The sequence below is a fragment of the Gallus gallus genome, chromosome 1 (genome assembly GCF_016699485.2).
Source record: "Gallus gallus isolate bGalGal1 chromosome 1, bGalGal1.mat.broiler.GRCg7b, whole genome shotgun sequence".
In the NCBI taxonomy this organism is placed as follows: Eukaryota; Metazoa; Chordata; class Aves; order Galliformes; family Phasianidae; genus Gallus; species Gallus gallus.
Genome location: NC_052532.1, coordinates 165,821,325 through 165,839,583, shown reverse-complemented (window position 1 = coordinate 165,839,583; position 18,259 = coordinate 165,821,325). Strand labels below are relative to the sequence as shown.

Below are 18,259 nucleotides of genomic sequence, written 5' to 3'. Positions count from 1 at the left end.
TCCATAGTGGTCAGTTACCATTCCCTGCCTGAGACATTTTTGAGCAAGCTGTTCAACAGCAAACGGCATGGTGAATATAGTACATAAAAATGTCCTGCCACACTTCTAAGGGTAACGTATTACTACCTACAAATTACTTATCAGTATGATAAATATAGTCATTAATTTTCAACTACTTAGAGAGTTTAGTTTAAACCAGTGAATACACAGCTGAACTGAAAACAAACTAACAAGTGTGTAATGGGCTGAAGTTTGATGTCCATAAATACACAAGAATTCCAAAGCAAAGGCAAGTGTGTACAAAATAATTTATTACAGCATAACATATGTTGGCAATATTTTACAGTGAGTTTTCCATTCAACAATTTTGAATCTAAATAGATGACACACAAAGGAGAATTTTAATTAGAACAGTTTATTTGTCTTAATAAAATCCCCTCTTCATGAATTCATATTTGCCTTAGAGGGGCTAGTTAATATTACTGAAATTATTTACACTGCAGTGAAATAAAAACCAAACTGACTGAATGATTCCATTACAGTTTCCAGAAAATGGATTTTCTGTACAAGCCACAGTATAGTTATATTCTGATAGCAGTTCTTATAGAATGTAAAGCTGTCATACGTAGCCATTTTGTCCAGCATTATGCTTTAAATAGGTATATTAGATTCAAACTTCCATTTTCATGTCGTATATTTAATAGTTAATGCACCAGAATACAGAGTAGGAAAAAGGTTCGTTGTGATTTGTAGTCATCCTCTTTGTGCTCCACTGAACAGTTTTTAAATATAAAACACTCCTCACATACTACTTGCTTCGCAGCACCTAAAGCAATAGTATTTAGGCATGAGAAGTACTGGCATATTGACCGTAAATTCACAACTAAGACTTTTAATGGAGATAATACAGTAAACTTAGCAGTGAACTTTTAGGATGTAGAGAGGAACTGTATCCCCCATTACTGTACCTTATGCATTTACCCAATATTGGAGCAGCTTCTCTAACTTAAGTGTCAGTAAGTGAACAGACGGGGAGAAATCAGAAGTCAGAGAAAGAAGGGTAAGATGGAACAACAACAAAAAACCCCCCAAAACAGACAACGGTATCAAATACATTGCATTTTCAGGGAGTTGCTTGAGAATACTCAAACAGAAAATGTTAAACTGATCATAAACTTAAAGAAATAATAGTTATGGAACACAAGGTAGATAGAATGCAGTTTTCAAAACCCCTTAGTTTTTACACAAACCTAATCTTCATATCCATCAACACCGGTTCCATAAGACACACACCTTACAAAAACATGCAAACCGCCAACATTCACTGTGCTTCAAAAGAAACCAAACTGAGCAAAGATTAAAAAATATACTTAAAAAAAAAATCCCAAGAAGAACAGTAGAAGATGAAGAGGGTAATTCAAGCAGCACTTCCGCCTTAATCTGCTAAAGATGCTCAAAAGATCATTTATTAACAAGATATGATCACATTTATATGTATATGCAATGACACTTGTGAAAGCAGTCTAACATCCATCATTTTTCTTCTTGTGAGGGAGGGCCGATGGATTATTAAAAGACTGAAAACTGTACAAGTATAAACATGAAAAATGCTGATTAAAGATCATGTTTACATAAATATTGGCAGTTTTTGTTGGGAGGGAAAAAAAAATAACTAATAGTATACTCCGTTTCATTTAGCTATCCAAATATTTCATTTTAGACCTGTTAAAGATATTAAAATGCAACCTGGAAAAGTAACCCTGATCCGTATCCAGCCAGCGTGTAATGACAGTCAGAGTTTTGTATGTGTGTGTAGGTATGTAGGCACACACACACACGGGCTTGCATATGCTACTTCATATTTCATTAGACAGTAAGTCGTGGTTAATGGCTGTATGATTCACAGCTGCAATGCCGCTCTCATCCTCATTTGTGGCAGGCATAAAGGCAGATGTAAAAGGAAACAGTTTATGACACGCTGCTTGATATTCTTCACATTGAGTGTGGCAACTTCCAAAACTGCCGTCAAGCAGTGCCTCGAAAACCTTGGTTAATGTCTACAGAAAGAAAAGGATGAGTCAATAAATGTGATTTACAGTCATAATAATAAAGACGTGCCATTAAATTTCACTAATCTAAACAAACACAGGTACTGTGTTGGTATTCAGATATAATTACTTCTTTCAAAGCTCAAAAACCTCATTCTTCTCTGAATATCAATTTATCATGATGTATAAAGCACGTATATTATCATACAGTTAAGTATGCATTATTTAAGGTCCCATACACTTGTCTCTCAAGACCGTATTTTTTTACCTTCACATTTTTGTCTCTCATGTTTTTATCCAATCTAGTAGCCACAGCAATTGCTTTTTCTTGCCTCGATTTGTCCAGAAAATACATCATTTTTGCACCTTATCACAAAAAAAAAGCACACCATTGAGATAATAGCATTATCAAATGATCAAATGCAATACTGCATATACAGACACTGAATCCTGTACAGTTACTAGGACAGAGTAAACGTATTCCCATAATAACATGGGAAGCGAAAGCAGAACGTGGAAAACATCCAGTAAGAGATGCCTAACAAGATGAAAAGAGTAGAACACCACCGCTGAAATAATCAGGAGCAAACATCTGCTGAGATACCTGTACTTGACTTCCCAAGCCCTGAATATCTCAGACATTCCAGTTGAATAGAAAACAGGGAAAAGCACTGCTTTTAACACGTAGGATTTTTATAATTACATTTGCTAAACACTTTTGTTTTGCTTTATACTACCTAATGATCTAATTATTTCAACATTAAAAGCTGAAACAGAAGAGATGACAGTGCTTCCATACTTAAGCTACCAAAACCACTACAGGTGTTCTGCTATGGTTGGACTGGGTGATCCTGTGGGTCTTTTCCAACCTTTGTGATTTTATGATTCTATTACACTTCAGAGAGGTCAGCAGCAGGTTCTTTATGCATCTAATGCACAAAGTGAGCAAGTTGCATGGGTTTTTTGTTCTGTTTTGTTTGCTTTAAGTGGTAAAAGCAGGCAGAGAACATAAGTAAACAGGCAAGCTTCTGGCTCTTCCCAATTTAGGTATAATGAAGAAATCAATTGCTGATTTGCATCACTGAAATCAACTCATTTTCAAAAGCATTGCAAAGTTAAACAAACCTGAAAGTTGGTGCTGAATGGAGGTAGCGTTGTGTTTGAGAAACTCCTCATTAAAACTTTCCAAATTTTTATTGACAAAGATTTTCTGCATTTCTTGAGTTAGGACTTTGCTCACAATTTCTGGGAGGTTACTGTGGTCAGATACTGGAAAGGGGGAGGGTAAGAGGGAGAGAGAGAAAAAAAATACTTTCAGACAGCTGTAGAAAACAATGTGAAACAACAAATATCACCGCAAAACATCTTTTTTAAGCTCACAAATCTGTGCCCAGAAACAACTTTCAGTTCAACAGTATTACAAGTCAGCACAAACTTCAGTATTCAGAAAACAAATGACAGATTGATTACATTTTAAAAAATGTTTGTTGCAAACACATACACAATCTGATGAAAACATATGCTCCTAGTCAGAGTGATTTTAAATCACCTAACTGCAAATGAAGTCAGCAAGAAATATTCAACCAGTTCCTCCTTACGTATAGTTTATCATCCTAAAAAAATTTAAGACTTCACATTTAGTCTGATAAGCTGATATATACTACAAAAGGAAACAACTGGTTTGTTAGTGCTTCTTCTGGGAAGATGTCTATGTGGCCTTCCACTACTTGAAGGGAGCATATAAACAGGAGGGGGAACGGCTGTTTACGAAGGTGGATAGTGATAGGACAAGGGGGAATGGTCTTAAACTGAGACAGGGGAGGTTTAGGTTGGATATTAGGAGGAAGTTTTTCACCCAGAGGGTGGTGACGCACTGGAACAGGTTGCCCAAGGAGGTTGTGGATGCCCCATCCCTGGAGGCATTCAAGGCCAGGCTGGATGTGGCTCTGGGCAGCCTGGTCTGGTGGTTGGCAACCCTACGCATAGCAGGAGGGTTGAAACTGGATGATCATTGTGGTCCTTTTCAACCCAGGTCATTCTATGATTTAAGAAATTTATGAACTTTATGGTGCTTCTTCAGTTTCTGTCCTTTGTAACCTTTTTTTACATCATTAATTAATAGGCTTCTAAAAATCAATGTAGCTGCACTTAAAATGAAGAACATGCATTTATACAATCTCATTTTAGCTCTATAAATGCATTATAGATATACTGATGTATGAATCATTCATTCAAGCTCTGTACATATTCTGCTACCTAACACAAGAAGCTCACAGCACACACTTGGCTTCAAGTCAGAATCTCTCTTCCATATTTGACACTTGCTTTCTTAAAACTTCTAGGAATTTCAAGGGACTCTGGAACACCTACTTCTCTCTGAAATCTAGCCAGTGACTTACTGGGTCCACCTGGTGGATTAATGCAGGAAGAAGTATGTAAAATTCATGTATATTGTACCCTGCGTAGCACAACCTGTGCTTTCGTAGGTGTTGCCTAGAAAAAACAAGCCATTCATTTCTGTCTTGACTTCAGTTTGTGTTTCAAGAGTATATTTACACATGATAAGAACATGTATTTATGTATTCATTCACGTTACCTCCTATGTCCTTATACATACATATGTACGTACTTCCTATACACATACCAGCTTTAGAGAATTTAATCAAGCATTCATGTAGCCACGGGTTATTACTGTTGATAGCAAAAGCTCTTTTGACAGACTGTAACATTAACAGAAACTTTCCTGTGGGAAGGAAAAAAAACAAAAGCATATTGAGATTAAGAATATGCCACTTCTTCTAGCTCTTTGTATTAGCTACCGTTTTATTTAGTAAATCTAGTACAAACATTAGAAATAGCAAGGCCTAAAGAGAAATCAAGATGATTTACTTTTTGCACTTAGACTTCTTTAGAATACAGAAATTCCTATAGATCAAACTGACAAAACTACATAGATAATGTTACTGTTTGGTTTTGTGTTCCCCTAAAGATCACACTAAGGATATATCTCTCTACAGTATTCATCAGTGTATACTAAAACTTATTTTCCTCTTAGGATTTTGTATTGTATACGCCCCATGATTTCTGGATATCATGTAGGTCCCTGCTTCAGTCAGTCAAGGGATTATCTGTTTCAGGACATTTTAGACAACAGTCAACAGGGTAGTTGCACTAAATGGACCTCAGAGGTCCCTCCCAACTCTAAGGATTGTATGATTCTTTAACAGTCAGATAACACAAATCACAGTGAAGAATTAAAAATTTGTATGGCAAAAATAAAAGCAAGCAATACTTTACCTTTTCTAAAGTATATTTCAAATGCTAATAAATGTGTGTCTATGTTATCTCCAATGAGATTCTTAAGTGGAATAAGGAATTTAATGGCTTCTTCTAATGGATTTTCTGCCTGTTAATAAACACACAGTAAAGAATACAAATAAATGTCTGACACAATCCACTAATAACAGTTTGTTATTCGGAGCATTTAAACAACCAGAGGCCAAAGGCGAAGTGTTCAAGCACTATTCAAACAAAATTCAGAAAGCTAAGACTTCATAGTGTGTACTCACGATTTCATATTGACAAAGGCAACAGCAGTGCTAACTCTGGCACTACTCATGTAGTGTAATTGGTCTGAGTTAGCAGTTAGAAAGAAAATATGACCACCTCAGACAAAAAGTTTAAACTTCTGAAGTTACTTTGATAAAGGAAAATTCTTTGTGCTTGAGGAAATACTTGCAATGCCCTTCATACTTTGTGGACTGCAACCATTTCTGTTAACTTTTTCCTCTTTTCACTGTATGAAAACTAACAGTACTTTGGGCAAGAATCATCTTTTTGTTCAGAATCTTATTGGAAGATGGCTCACTATTGGAAGAACCAAGATTTAAAGCAATAATGTAAACATAGAATTTCAATTCATCAGAGAAAGAAATTACCTTTCTTCAGTATAAGTAGACGATAAATAAAAGGTATCTTTGCACGCAGAAATGATTTTACATAAATTGATGGACTACTTTAGAAAAACCTGACAATCAATCAGTATTACAGGTTTGTTAAGATAATGACACAAAGGTAACAGACACCATGCTAACCCTTTCCAGTTTTTCAGGAACTAGTTCTTCCCTAGGTCCACTAGTTTCCTCTTCCTCTTCATCTCGCTTTTTCTTTTGATTCTTTTGCTGTCTCTCTCTTTCTGCATGCTTTCGTTCCTCTTCAAGTTTTGCTTTCTTCTGTGCTCTTCTTTGCTTGCTAAGCATCTTCTTCAGTTCTTTGGCTGAGAGATTTTCTATAGATTAAGTAACAAACATAGTAATTATTTCATTAAGATGTGCGTCTCCAACATCACTCAGGAACGCCATTCTGCTCTTCCATCCATTTCAATACACTTTTCCTTGCCAGAGTATCACATCACCACATTGTAACCCAGAGGTAAAGTTGGACAACACAGCACTTGATCTTGTTTATTTATTCTATGAAAATTGTTTAAAAAAAAGCCTCAGCTACTTGAAAGATTAACTACAGAAAGCTGTTAAATCCATGTGACAGATTTTGTCATAGAAAATGAATAATGACTTTGAAAGGTAATACTGAGCTCATGTGTTGATTGTGGCTCAGCTGACTGATTTACATTTCAACTTAAAACAAGCCTGTTACCTTTCATTAACGTGTCTGATCCATATACAGCCCTGATAATAGCCTTCATTTTCTACATGTCACCATTATAGCTAAATGGATGCAAGCAACAATTGGTATAGTTTGAGGTGCAGAGAGGTAACATTTCTGGTATGTGTTAAATAGTGCCATTATAGGAGACTTCATGCTATTTGATGGGTTCAGATTTATAAATGAACAATACACAAAAAGCATGACTTCTTACAGGCTCATACAGAAGTGAGAAGCCTTCACTCTTCCCCATTCCCACTTTAGCTGGAATTACACTAATTTCCATTTGGTCTTCTGTCATATTGCACAGATAACAGGGTTTGCACAATTAATGTGGCAAGGAACAGAAGAGCAAGCTGCTGAGAGACATGCTTTTTTTTTTGCATGCATCACAACATCTACTGGGCCCATCCTGGGGCCAACCCCCATTGAGATGGTAGAAAAAGGAGAAAGACGTTTTTACCCATTCATTCCTTCCCTGTGGATAAGCCTACTAGATTTCAATTCAGCATGCATATGAACTACATGACTTAACAGTCTTCCTCACTTTAATTTTTATTATATACTGCTACAGTATATACTGAGTCAAAATGAAAGTCAGAGAGAAAAATGATGCAAGTTGAACTGTGCTGTGAAATGTGATTTTTTACATGTGCTTCATACATATAAAATAAAGAGGGAAAGAACTCACTCACCTCAATAAAAGGTAACGTTGTATTATCAACAGAAAGTGGCATTTTGGGTATAGTTCAACTTGTTTTTTTTTAATGTCCATGTCAAACATCCTTCCCTTTGCAAAAAGCTAAGCATTAATTTAATCCCTTTTGTCAACTACTACTGCAGAGTTGACAGTCACTATGATTCAACAAAAGAACAAGCAACCATTTTCTTAAGATAAAAAAATCCTCATAAATCACTTGTCATCGAATACTCTGACATCCATGCCATGCACAGCTGATGTCCAAAGATAATCTGCTTTCTCTTTAGACACTAGTTTCAAATGAATTCACAAGTGTATTACTTGTGCTAATACAAACTTGTCCATGTATTTTTGGCCCCAAAGTTATATGAAAAATCATAAATGTTCCACAATGCAAACTAGTATTATTATAATGTGATACTACAAAATCTATACAGATTAAATGCATGTTAAAATATAATTATTTCAGCAAGTCAGACTGCTTTCCCACCAAATCTATCCATTATGTCTCATAATTCACCTGTTAATGACATTTATCTTAATGTTATCTTGACTGTTTAAGTGGATAAATGGCTGAATTCAATTTGATTTTTCCTCTTAAGGTTCTGAAATACTACTCCTCACTCAAATACTCCAGCTGCAGCTAGGTTCATTCACACATTGGTTTTACAATGATGTTGGGAGAATAAAGGGGAAAAAACAGCTGTACTATGTTATCTATGATTTGTTTCCAGTTACTGATCAAATAATAAGCAACAGAAATGGAACAAGGCATTTACGTTACAACTCACTGATTCTATAGCACATAACTTACATAGCTTAAAAAGCTTTTACTTTTCATACACATATGAGCCTCCATTACAGTCTAGATACCTGAATTCACTTCTTGTTCTTTGCTTTCATTGGTAAGAGGATTATCATGAAGCTTCAAGTAGATTTCAATTGCTGATCGAGCAGCTTTGAAGTAGAAGGCATGTTTCCTGAGCACATCTTCTAATCTCAAAAGGTCTACATAGGCACGAAGAGTCATCTTTCTCATGCAGTATGTGTGGAAGTCAAATTGATCATCCGTTATCTCAAAAAAATGCTTCAAGGAGGGGAAAAAAAGGAAACCAAGTCTAAGGCATTTCCCTGGCTTACTCTATTGTTTTTTAAATAAATGGAGATAAAATTATAACTGATACTACAGGCATTATTTAACAAGCATAGAACTATTCTTACAATACTGACCATCCAAGAGAGTCTGTCAGTAGGAAGAATAAACCCAGAAAAATCTCATTTTGTTTGCAAAAACTATAATGATTATGTTCAAAGGCTTAGGCACTCTTTAAAAGCCAATTGAAATACGATTGCTCTTATTAAAAAACAATTAGTGAAAAGACAGCATGAAGTTAGTGTAGAAGTAGTAGGTAAGAGACATAACATTTTATATTGAATCCTTTTCACTATTTCACAATAGTTTTGCGCGTAATGGATAACAGATATCATCCTTAGCTATTACAATACATCACCAAGAATTAACCTGTTTTAGAAATTCTTTTAGAAAGCTTCTATGCAAAGAAAAGCGTGCTGATTACAGCTGCAAATATTTTTATTAACAGGAAAAAAATAAAGTGTTTTTACCTACTTACCCTTTCTACTTCGTGACATTTTTTCAAGGCTTCACCATATTTCCCTAGCCTTTGATAAGCTGCAGCACATTCAGTCTGGAACCACATACACTGCATCTCATTTAGGTTTTCCATAGCAGAAGTCCCTTCCTGAAATAAGTGTTATAATCACTTTTTGCCATTATAGTTTACCATCTTTTTTCAAATATGACTTGTTACAGCTTGTCAGTAGGAAACCACTTGCGATACCATGTACAATGGATATAACATCTCCATAGCTGAGAGCTCTACTAGTGATGCCTTAACGCTTCTCAAGTTACAGAGAGATAAATTCAAATGACTTTAAAAATAATTGTCTGAAGCAGATTAGTGTCTCAACATATCATTAAAATTAACTCATGCTTATATACACGGTCCTACAAAAATCTACCTATATAGTTACTGCTTTATCACATAGTATACATAATTTTAGTGTTTTAGAACTTGTTTGCTAGCCTGACAAAAGCAATTTGGATTCATACTTCATACTCTTTCATGGGAAGTACTCTTTATAAATTCAATACTCAAGACCAAGAACAAACTGGAAGCACAATCCCAATATCAAGAACACCAGTCACTGAAATCAGAACATTTTATGACAATACAAAGAAAATCCCATTCAACTCATAGTATTTAAATATTTAGGAACAGATTTATCCTACCTTACTACTGGTATCTACGCACTCTTGCCCTTGCCTTCACACAAGCATACACAGTGGCTTCATAGAATACCAGACTAGCTTGGGTTGGAAGGGTCCTTTACGATGTAGTTCTAATCCTCTTGCTCTGGACAGGATTGCCACCCACTAGATCAAGCTACCCAGGGCCTCATCCAACCTAGTTTTGAATGCATCCAAGGATGGGGCATCCACAACTTCTCTAGGCAACTTGTTCCAGTTCCTCATCACCCTCTCAGTGAAATATAATACAATACTTAATCTAAATCTCCCTTTTTTAAATTTTAGAACTATTCCCCACTGTCCTACTGGTATCAGACCATGTAAGAAGTCAGTCTCCTCCCTGTTCATAAGCTCCCTTTAAATTCTAGGAGGCTGCAATGAGATCTTCCCTGAGCCTATCCTTCTCCGTGCTAAACAAGTCCAGCTCCCTGAGCCTGTCTTCATAGGAGACATGCTCCAATCCTCTCAATCACCTTTGTGACCCTCCTCTGGACCTGCTCCAACATCTCCATGTCTTTCGTGTGCTGGGGACCCCAGACCTGGATGCAGTGCTCCAGGTGGGTCTTCACAGGGGCAGAGTGGAGGGAGACGATCATCTCCATCATCCTGCTGGCCACCCCTCTTTTGATGGAGCCCAGGACACAGTTGGCTTTTTGGGCTGTAAGAGCACAATGTTTGCTCACATCAAGTTTTTCATCCACCAGAACTCCCAAGTCCTTGAGAGCACTCCTGTGGGGAGGGAGTTCTCTCAGTCTGTACACATATCTGGGATTACTGTGACTCATATGCAACACCTTGCACTTGGCCTTGTTGAACCTCACTAGGTTCATCTTAGGTTCATTAGGCCCACTTTTCAAGCTTGGATCCCATCCCTTCCTTCTGTTCTATCAAGTGCATCACTCAGCCTAGTGTTGTCAAACTTGCTGAGAGCATACTCAGTTCTATAGAGCTTTAGCAGTCAAGTTTCAGATGGCTCCCAGAAATACCGAAGAATCCTGGATTCACTTTCAAGTTTTTCCACACTTAAGAAGAATTAAAGAGCCTAAATTACATGTGTTTTAGGAAACCCCACCAAGTAGCAGTCTTTCATAGTCAGTTACACAAATAATATGGAAACCCAGACTTGATGAACCTAGATTTTATATAAATACAAAAAGTATTACCACATTTAAACTGTTTGCCCTGCTTTTTATAAATGGAACTGCTTTATAAAATTTTAGTCTGTAGCACTAGTTTTAATGAATGAAATGTTCAAGTCCAAATTACATCTATGTAATATAATGAAGTCCTAATGAACGTAGTAGCTTGCATACTCCTGTGCAGTTAGCTCAAATTATATTACTGGCAAATGGCAGATTTTGCAAACAAGGTATTCATTGGAGGCATTTTCAGAGAGGTACTTCAGAAGTACGTCACTACAGAAGTACTTCTGGACAAGTACCTCTGAATAACCATTTTTTCAAAATTTACTGGCTCTTCACAGTTATTTATCACTAAGTGCAAGTTATGACACGCATTATCTTAAAAATGGACACCTGAAAAGAAGAATTTCCTGATTTTAGTCAAAAATTAAGACTTACATTAGCAAAGTTAAACAAGAATTGCCAGAGGCAAACAAAACCTCCCTTCATTACAGCAGTAAACTTACCCTAGTGAATTTAGAACACATCTCTTCTGCATCCTTCACCATATTTGCTCGCAGCATGTATTTAGCACATTTAGAATTGATAAACCTGTCAGCAGTATCCAAAGACTGTGCTTCATCCATCCATTTGGCAGCTTCCTTCAGGTTACCTACATGCTGTTGGGAAGAAAGTACTTATGGAGAAATTAAATAGCTACATTTCAAGACAAACTTTATATTGACCAGCTCTTGAAATCTATAGTACAGAACAGTGCATAAGAAACCTGCACGGAAGTCAATACTTACAGTGCTATCCACACATTCACACCAGTATAATGGGGCTTTTTTGTTGTTTCTTTTTTAAAAACTATATACTCCACACATCCAAATTCACTTTTTACCTTGTAAATTTTTGCTTTTAAGTAGAATAGTTCTATTAATGTTGGAGTGCTTGCAATTGCAGCATTAATGTAATCCAAGGCCAAAGAACACTGGCCAAGCTTGTCAAAGTGCTGTGCCAGGAAATACCGAACCCAGAGCAGCGTCGTTGGGGGCTCTCTTTCTCCATTTTCTGGAACAAAATGGAAAAAGTTACATTAACCAGCGAGACTGAACACTGCGCTTGAAAAATAAACACAAAAAACAAAGTGCAGCACATTCATCAAGTATTTCCTACAGTGCTTTCATTTACTAAACATTCATTTACTAAATCCTTTTCTTGCAAAAAAGTTTCAGCACTTCAACAATTCTTCCTAACTGCCATAAACAGAAACTACATCATAATTAAGACAAGAATCAATGCATAGAAACTTACCACATGGACCAAAAAGGTCACATGTTCTCAAAGAGGCTTCATAACCAGTAACAAGTTCTTGAATTGTAGAGACCTGCATGTAAAAATACCAACTTAACTTTAGCTTTAATGTTGTGTATATTTACATTAATAGACTGAAAAAATACTTGGGCAAAATTTGAGAAGCTATTTGGAGACCTCACTGTGGCCTTCCAGTATTTGAAGGAAGCATATAAACAAGAGGAGGAATGGTTGTTCACAAAGGTGCATAGTGATAGGACAAGGGGGAATGGTCTTAAACTGAGACAGAGGAGGTTTAGGTTGGATATTAGGAAGGAGTTTTTCCACTCAGAGGGTGGTGACACACTGGAACAGGTTGCCCAAGGAGGCTGTGGATGCCCCATCCCTGGAGGCATTCAAGGCCAGGCTGGATGTGGCTCTGGGCAGCCTGGTCTGGTGGTTGGCGAGCCTGCACATAGCAAGGGGGTTGAAACTGGATGATCGTTGTGGTCCTTTTCAACCCAGGCCATTCTATGATTCTATGAATCTAAAGTAATTACTCAATTAAAAAAAAATACTGTAGGTATCATCACATAACTTAATTTCACTTTCAGAAAGTATCTTTGATCACGTTTTAACTGGTGATATTGCAGAAAGCAGGTGTAATCCTTGACAGCATACTTACAGTGAAAAGAGAATTTGATCAGTATCCTTCACAAGTCACATTTTTAAAGTTTTATTTATTAAGGTATAAGGCCTCAAATGTCCGAAGTGAGCCAACTGAAACATGGTACTTTGGAAAAGGCTGGGCATACATTTCCCATAATAATTAAGATACAGGCCAGCTGTTTTAGTTCTCTAACAAATGATAAGTACTACTAAAGATTTATTATTATTTTATTATTAAGGCGGCATTGCTGCCTAGAATATTGAGTGGATCCCTTTTACATACCCTCTATACATTAAGGCAAACAGTTTCTGACATCACGGCTTGTCAATAGTATCATTACTCATTCCAAAGCTGAAGGCTCAAAGTTCACTCTTAGTTTTAAGACTCACACTACTGAAGTTTGAAATTTACAAGTATTAGTATCTATGCTTTTCATGACAAAGAACGATTCCAGAAGCAGATCCATGGCTTAGTGACAAGTGTCACTTAGGATTTTTAAGCATTTTTATTAACCCTTCAGACTGTTCTGTTGCAACACCTGAGATGTGTCTGCCATATTCAGCAAGTAGATACTTGCTGAATAGATACTGTTTCTTAACGAAACAAGAACAGTACTAACAAAGAAAGAATTGTGACCCATACATATATATCCAAAATGCGTAAGGGACTTGAAAAATGAGATCTGACTGTAAGCAAAGCAGGATAATAGCTACATTAACCAACCAAGTCAAACTTATAGGCTGTAATAACCTAAATCTTCAAGAGGTAAAAAAAAATAAGACAATACTACATTAAAAATATGTAGTTACAAGAGTAAAGCAGTAAGCACTGTGGAGAGAGTAAAATTGCAGAAGTAGGATTTGTCAAAGCACCGTTTCAAGATGCACTTGGGGAAGAGCAGGAAGGGGAGGGAAATAAACCTGATATATAAATAAGACCAAAGTTTCCAGAAGATCAAAGCAGCACAGTAGGCAAGAAATGGTGTTTGAAAGAGCAGAGGTGACAGGCTCAAGTCACATGCAGCCAGTGTAAATGTCTCAAAAAACGTAATAAAATGTATAAACAGATATACACATTCTAGAAAGCTCTGGGCAAATCTCATGAGAGTTCCTAGTAACAGAAGTCTACTAATGTTTTGTTGTACTTTATGAGACTTCAAATAATTACCAGATTCTAAAGAAGCAGTAAAAAAAAATCATAAGTACATGGACAGAGGCAAACAACTGCATTAAGCTGTTCCCTGGCCTCAGACATTTGTTTGCTAAAAGAAACCTCCAGCACTCTCAGAATATCTTTGAGAGAGAAATCTTTTGATTGTCTTCCCTAAAATGAACTTACATGCTGAAGCAAGCAGCTACTGCAGCAGGGTTCTAGTACCGACACAACAGAGTGTTATTTCCTTGCTGCTTCTCACCACGATTTCAGAGTATTCCCACACTTATCTTCATTAAACTGTTAATGAACTTAAGTATCTCTCAGTTTCGCTAGATCTCAAGTAAGCTGTGTGAAGGGAGAAAAAGACCCCTTCATCTTTAGAAGCCAGATTGCCAAGTTTTAAGTATCAGCTCTTCTACTGCAAGCAGACTGAGTGTGCAACGATAGAGATGATGCCACCACCAAAAAGAATATTTCCATGACCTCCAAGGCACACACGTAGCCCTGACCTATAGTAGAGACTGCCTGTGGCTGTTTACAGGCTTACAAGTGATTTTACTCCCTGCTTTTCCCCATTGTAGAAATACCCCATTGCCAGCAGTGGGCAAAGGAATGGCAGTACCTCTGGTACTGGCAGAAGCATCACAAGTCAGTGTATAGCAAAAGTGAAAGGAAACCCCCTCATCTTGAGGTGACTGACAATACCAAGTGACACCACGTCTTAACAAATGCCAAGTTCTTCCAAATTCAGAAATCTCTTGTGGTTTTTGCTTCTGCACTCCAGTGCTGGAGTTTTTATGAGGAAAGCTAGTTTGAGCAACGCACTTGGAAAACACCACAAGGATTCAGTAAAAGCAACAACTACGAAACTGCAAAACAGGTGACTAAAGTATTGTAGATATTCTTGATGAAAATATCATGTTTCTTATGACTCACAAAACCTGCCTTTTTTTTTTTTTTTAACCTTTTATGTTGATGCTGTTTTGCCTCAGTCTCTTCCCAGCAGCTTACAAAGTTGCTTTCTGGTCCATGGGCTGTTTCATACAGCTAGTCTGTATGCTGGAATCACCACTTCCATCTTAAAGTATTCCATTATTTTGAAGCAACGCATCAGTCTTCATAAAGATCACGTTGTTAGAATTTCTGAAGAACAGAAGTCAAACTGAAATATCTGGAAATAGCATAGCACTCATCCTGGTTAATTTCAAATAGCACTTTCCCAGAAAAAAAAAAAAATCACATTTATCCTCGCCATGCATCTGAGAAAGTATAAGTTATTACAAAAAGTATCTTAAGTCATCAACAAATCTCCTGCTTTACTATGACAAGAATGGATTTAGTTATAACAGCTGGGCCCAAACACTGGAGAGACTACACCTACATAGCACTGGTGCAAATGCGTAGTTACCTACCAAGAAGCCTCTGCAATCAAAATTCAAACTTCACACCTTTCCATGGGTTGCTGTTTAGTATCATTACAGAGGAACAGTGAACTGAGAAGCATGAACCCCAAAACAGGAAAAATGCTTGTTTCCCTTTCTGCAGCTTACGTCCGTATTAAATCTGCATTGTTTTACTAGCAAAACTGGAGTCAGTCTCTTCAAATAAGTATTTAAGGAAAACAGTGAGACTGCTATAAATACCTACTTATCAACATTTTAAGTTAAATGTTAAAATGTGAGCAACAAGCACACGATTCACTCTAACACCAATTCTGAGTTCCCTTCCTGTAAGCACTAACTTCCTACTTACTGAACTATACTGAGAAGTATTTTGTGCCCTCTTTTGTAACTGACTACAAGCCCTAAGGGAATTGTTTTCCAAATAAATGGCTGATGGCTAGAATTCTTTTACTGTCACTTGCAACTATCCTGGTGGTACCTTTGGCCGGCCATTAAGTGGAAACCTGTGTGATACACTATGTAGTTTTCCTTTAGGCACGGCAAAAGAGGACTATCACACACAGGAACAATGATATGGGGATGGAAAATGGAATGTTACAGATACAGTAGCTTGAATTCTATTTTCTTATTATTTTTTCTTCACATTACGTTGAATGAAATGACAAATAGAAGTAAAGAGGAACGTGCTAAGGAAAGATTTTTAAGAGGCAAATGTACAGAACAAAGGTGAGGTGAAGCAATGCAATGGAAGATGACAAAACAGCCCAGTACACATAGCAAATACTCAAATTACTAATACAAAACATTAGTTTTTCAAATAAAAGCATCAAACTCTACAGTTCATTACTAAGAAAGTCAGATTACTAAATTAATTGCATATCTTATTGCAGCAGCCAGGTAAAACATTCTAATAGGCTTCTGTTTCAATGACAACCTCCAAAAGATTAACGCTATTTCCTTCTTCAATGAAGTAACTGTAAGAAAAAGAGCTGAATATAATTATCAGTATGAATAACACAGTTTCAGTTACTGCCACTGTAAATCAGAACCAAATTATCAGCACTTCCAGTGCACAGACTAAAAGCTGCTTTAGGCAGTTTCAGAAGCAACCCAGACGTTTAACATTGAGCACTGGCTCGAGTCCCTGTCATTTGAATTCCTTGGAACATGTTTAATTTTACTGTTCAAGAAATTTTCTTCTTTTGTATTTCTAGAATTATACATCTTTTTTGCTTCTGCAAATGTTTTATTTGATAAATGTTATTTAGCTGTTACTTAGTATGCTTATGTAGGAGCTTCCTCAAGCACTCTCTCGGGTACTACAAGGCAGAGAACTGGGAAATGCCTTCTGCGTGCTTAGATCTCAGCTTGAATTATCCAGTGATTTTAATGAGGTTAACTTTTTCTTCTTCAAGCAGCTGCACACTCCACTGCAATCAATTCTAAAATAACAAGTAGCAGCTTTAAGAAGATGCTGCTTTCCCACAGACAAGCCCAATCTTGCCTCAGTGTCAAAGGTACAAGCATCTGAAATTTCAGTGTTTCAAATGCACATTGCTTTTCAAACAGAATCTGATGGATGCTATAAGTTTGAGACCCCACGACAGGGCCAGAAACGTTTACGTATGGGAAGGCTCTGGCTAGTCCATTCAAAAATTGCCATCAAGGGCTAAAGGAGGAAAAACTAGCCAACAACTCTTCAGCTTCCAGTCACTGATCCAGCACGGCTTAAGAAATTGCTCTATTTTTCCACCTTAGCAGTTACAGCAGAAAGATTTGCTTAAAAAAGCTTCACAAGAATCTCTCCTACTCTCGGACTCACCTGCTTCAAGAAGCTTAAATTACGTTGCAAGAAAAAGACTGGATTCTCTATTCAAATATCATCTTGTAGCAGTACTTCAAATGGAAGAACAGCCAGAAGTGTGGGCGCTTCTCATTGCCTATCTACAAAAACACACACATGCGCCAATGCTTTCAAGACACTCAACTCAGATGAATTGCATAAAACCTTAGGTGGGAGCAGTAGTAATATCCAGGAATCAGAATAGTCTTATTGAAATGCTTACAAAGCATTTTTCAAGAGTTAGCAGCCTGAAAGGTCAAACACTGTGTTCTGGCACAAGGATTGTATTTCCAAGTGGAAACCCCTTTCACATCAGAGGCAGTTGTTACACAGACCATTTCTGAACACTGGTATACAGACAATTTAAGTCAACTGTAACCTCTCATGAGGAAGAAGATAGGTTGCTGCCAAGCTTCTCTTTCTCCCTCAGAATGAAGGAGTAATTTTCAAAGAATAACCTTCCCCAACATTGATAAATATTTGCTTCAGCAAAAATATTTCTGCTGCAGAAGGACCTGCGTAAGAGAGAAAAAGGCAGGTGGAAATGGATAGAAAAACCAGTTGTGGAATTGTTCATCATCATAGGATGAAGACAGTCTTCTTTGCTCGAAATGAACTAGGATGTTTCCCAAGATGGAGCCTCACAATTTGGCTCATATGTCAAACTGTGACAACTCCTTATGACTTAAGATGTCAGCATGAGTGGTTTTCGTCACCAGAAAGGTTCTTTTTCTCAGCACGTTCTGAAGATCCGCAGTGGGAGGACTGCATAACCAACTTACAAGAGCCATATTTCTGTACATTGCATTTTCTTTTAATGTGAAAAGAAGCACATAAGAAAGAAAGAAGCGTCTGTGTCATATCCAGAGACCATGTTATCTGTAAACTTGGAATTCTCGTAATCTGTCCTGTAAACTAGGAAGTGATCAACCTTTCCTCTTAAATACAGAGGTCTCCATAGCAGTTTCTATTTCCTAAAACAAACAAACAAACCTTTGTTGCTTTTTTTTTTCTTTGCCAGCAATAGAA

The 18,259-nt window shown here is 37.0% G+C and overlaps 1 protein-coding gene across 7 annotated transcripts in view; it reads right to left on the bottom strand.

Moving 5' to 3' along the window:
- Nucleotides 1–291: 291 nt before the first annotated feature.
- Nucleotides 292–18,259, bottom strand: part of NAA16 (N(alpha)-acetyltransferase 16, NatA auxiliary subunit) — a 64,408-nt gene continuing 46,440 nt past the window's right edge. For 3 of the 7 annotated variants that reach the window (XM_046899326.1, XM_004938662.5, XM_015276739.4), the window contains 11 exons: nucleotides 12,181–12,253; nucleotides 11,768–11,937; nucleotides 11,391–11,543; nucleotides 9,045–9,173; nucleotides 8,287–8,500; nucleotides 6,143–6,336; nucleotides 5,346–5,454; nucleotides 4,678–4,791; nucleotides 3,174–3,317; nucleotides 2,317–2,414; nucleotides 292–2,057 (listed from right to left, as the gene is read on the bottom strand). In XM_046899326.1, coding sequence (XP_046755282.1) covers nucleotides 1,857–2,057; nucleotides 2,317–2,414; nucleotides 3,174–3,317; nucleotides 4,678–4,791; nucleotides 5,346–5,454; nucleotides 6,143–6,336; nucleotides 8,287–8,500; nucleotides 9,045–9,173; nucleotides 11,391–11,543; nucleotides 11,768–11,937; nucleotides 12,181–12,253 — 1,599 coding nt within the window. In that variant the 3' untranslated portion in view covers nucleotides 292–1,856. Of the gene's footprint in view, nucleotides 2,058–2,316; nucleotides 2,415–3,173; nucleotides 3,318–4,677; nucleotides 4,792–5,345; nucleotides 5,455–6,142; nucleotides 6,337–8,286; nucleotides 8,501–9,036; nucleotides 9,174–11,390; nucleotides 11,544–11,767; nucleotides 11,938–12,180; nucleotides 12,254–18,259 lie in introns of those variants that run through there. The other 4 variants (XM_417028.8, XM_040657402.2, XR_005843703.2 and 1 more) reach the window with 3 other exon arrangements.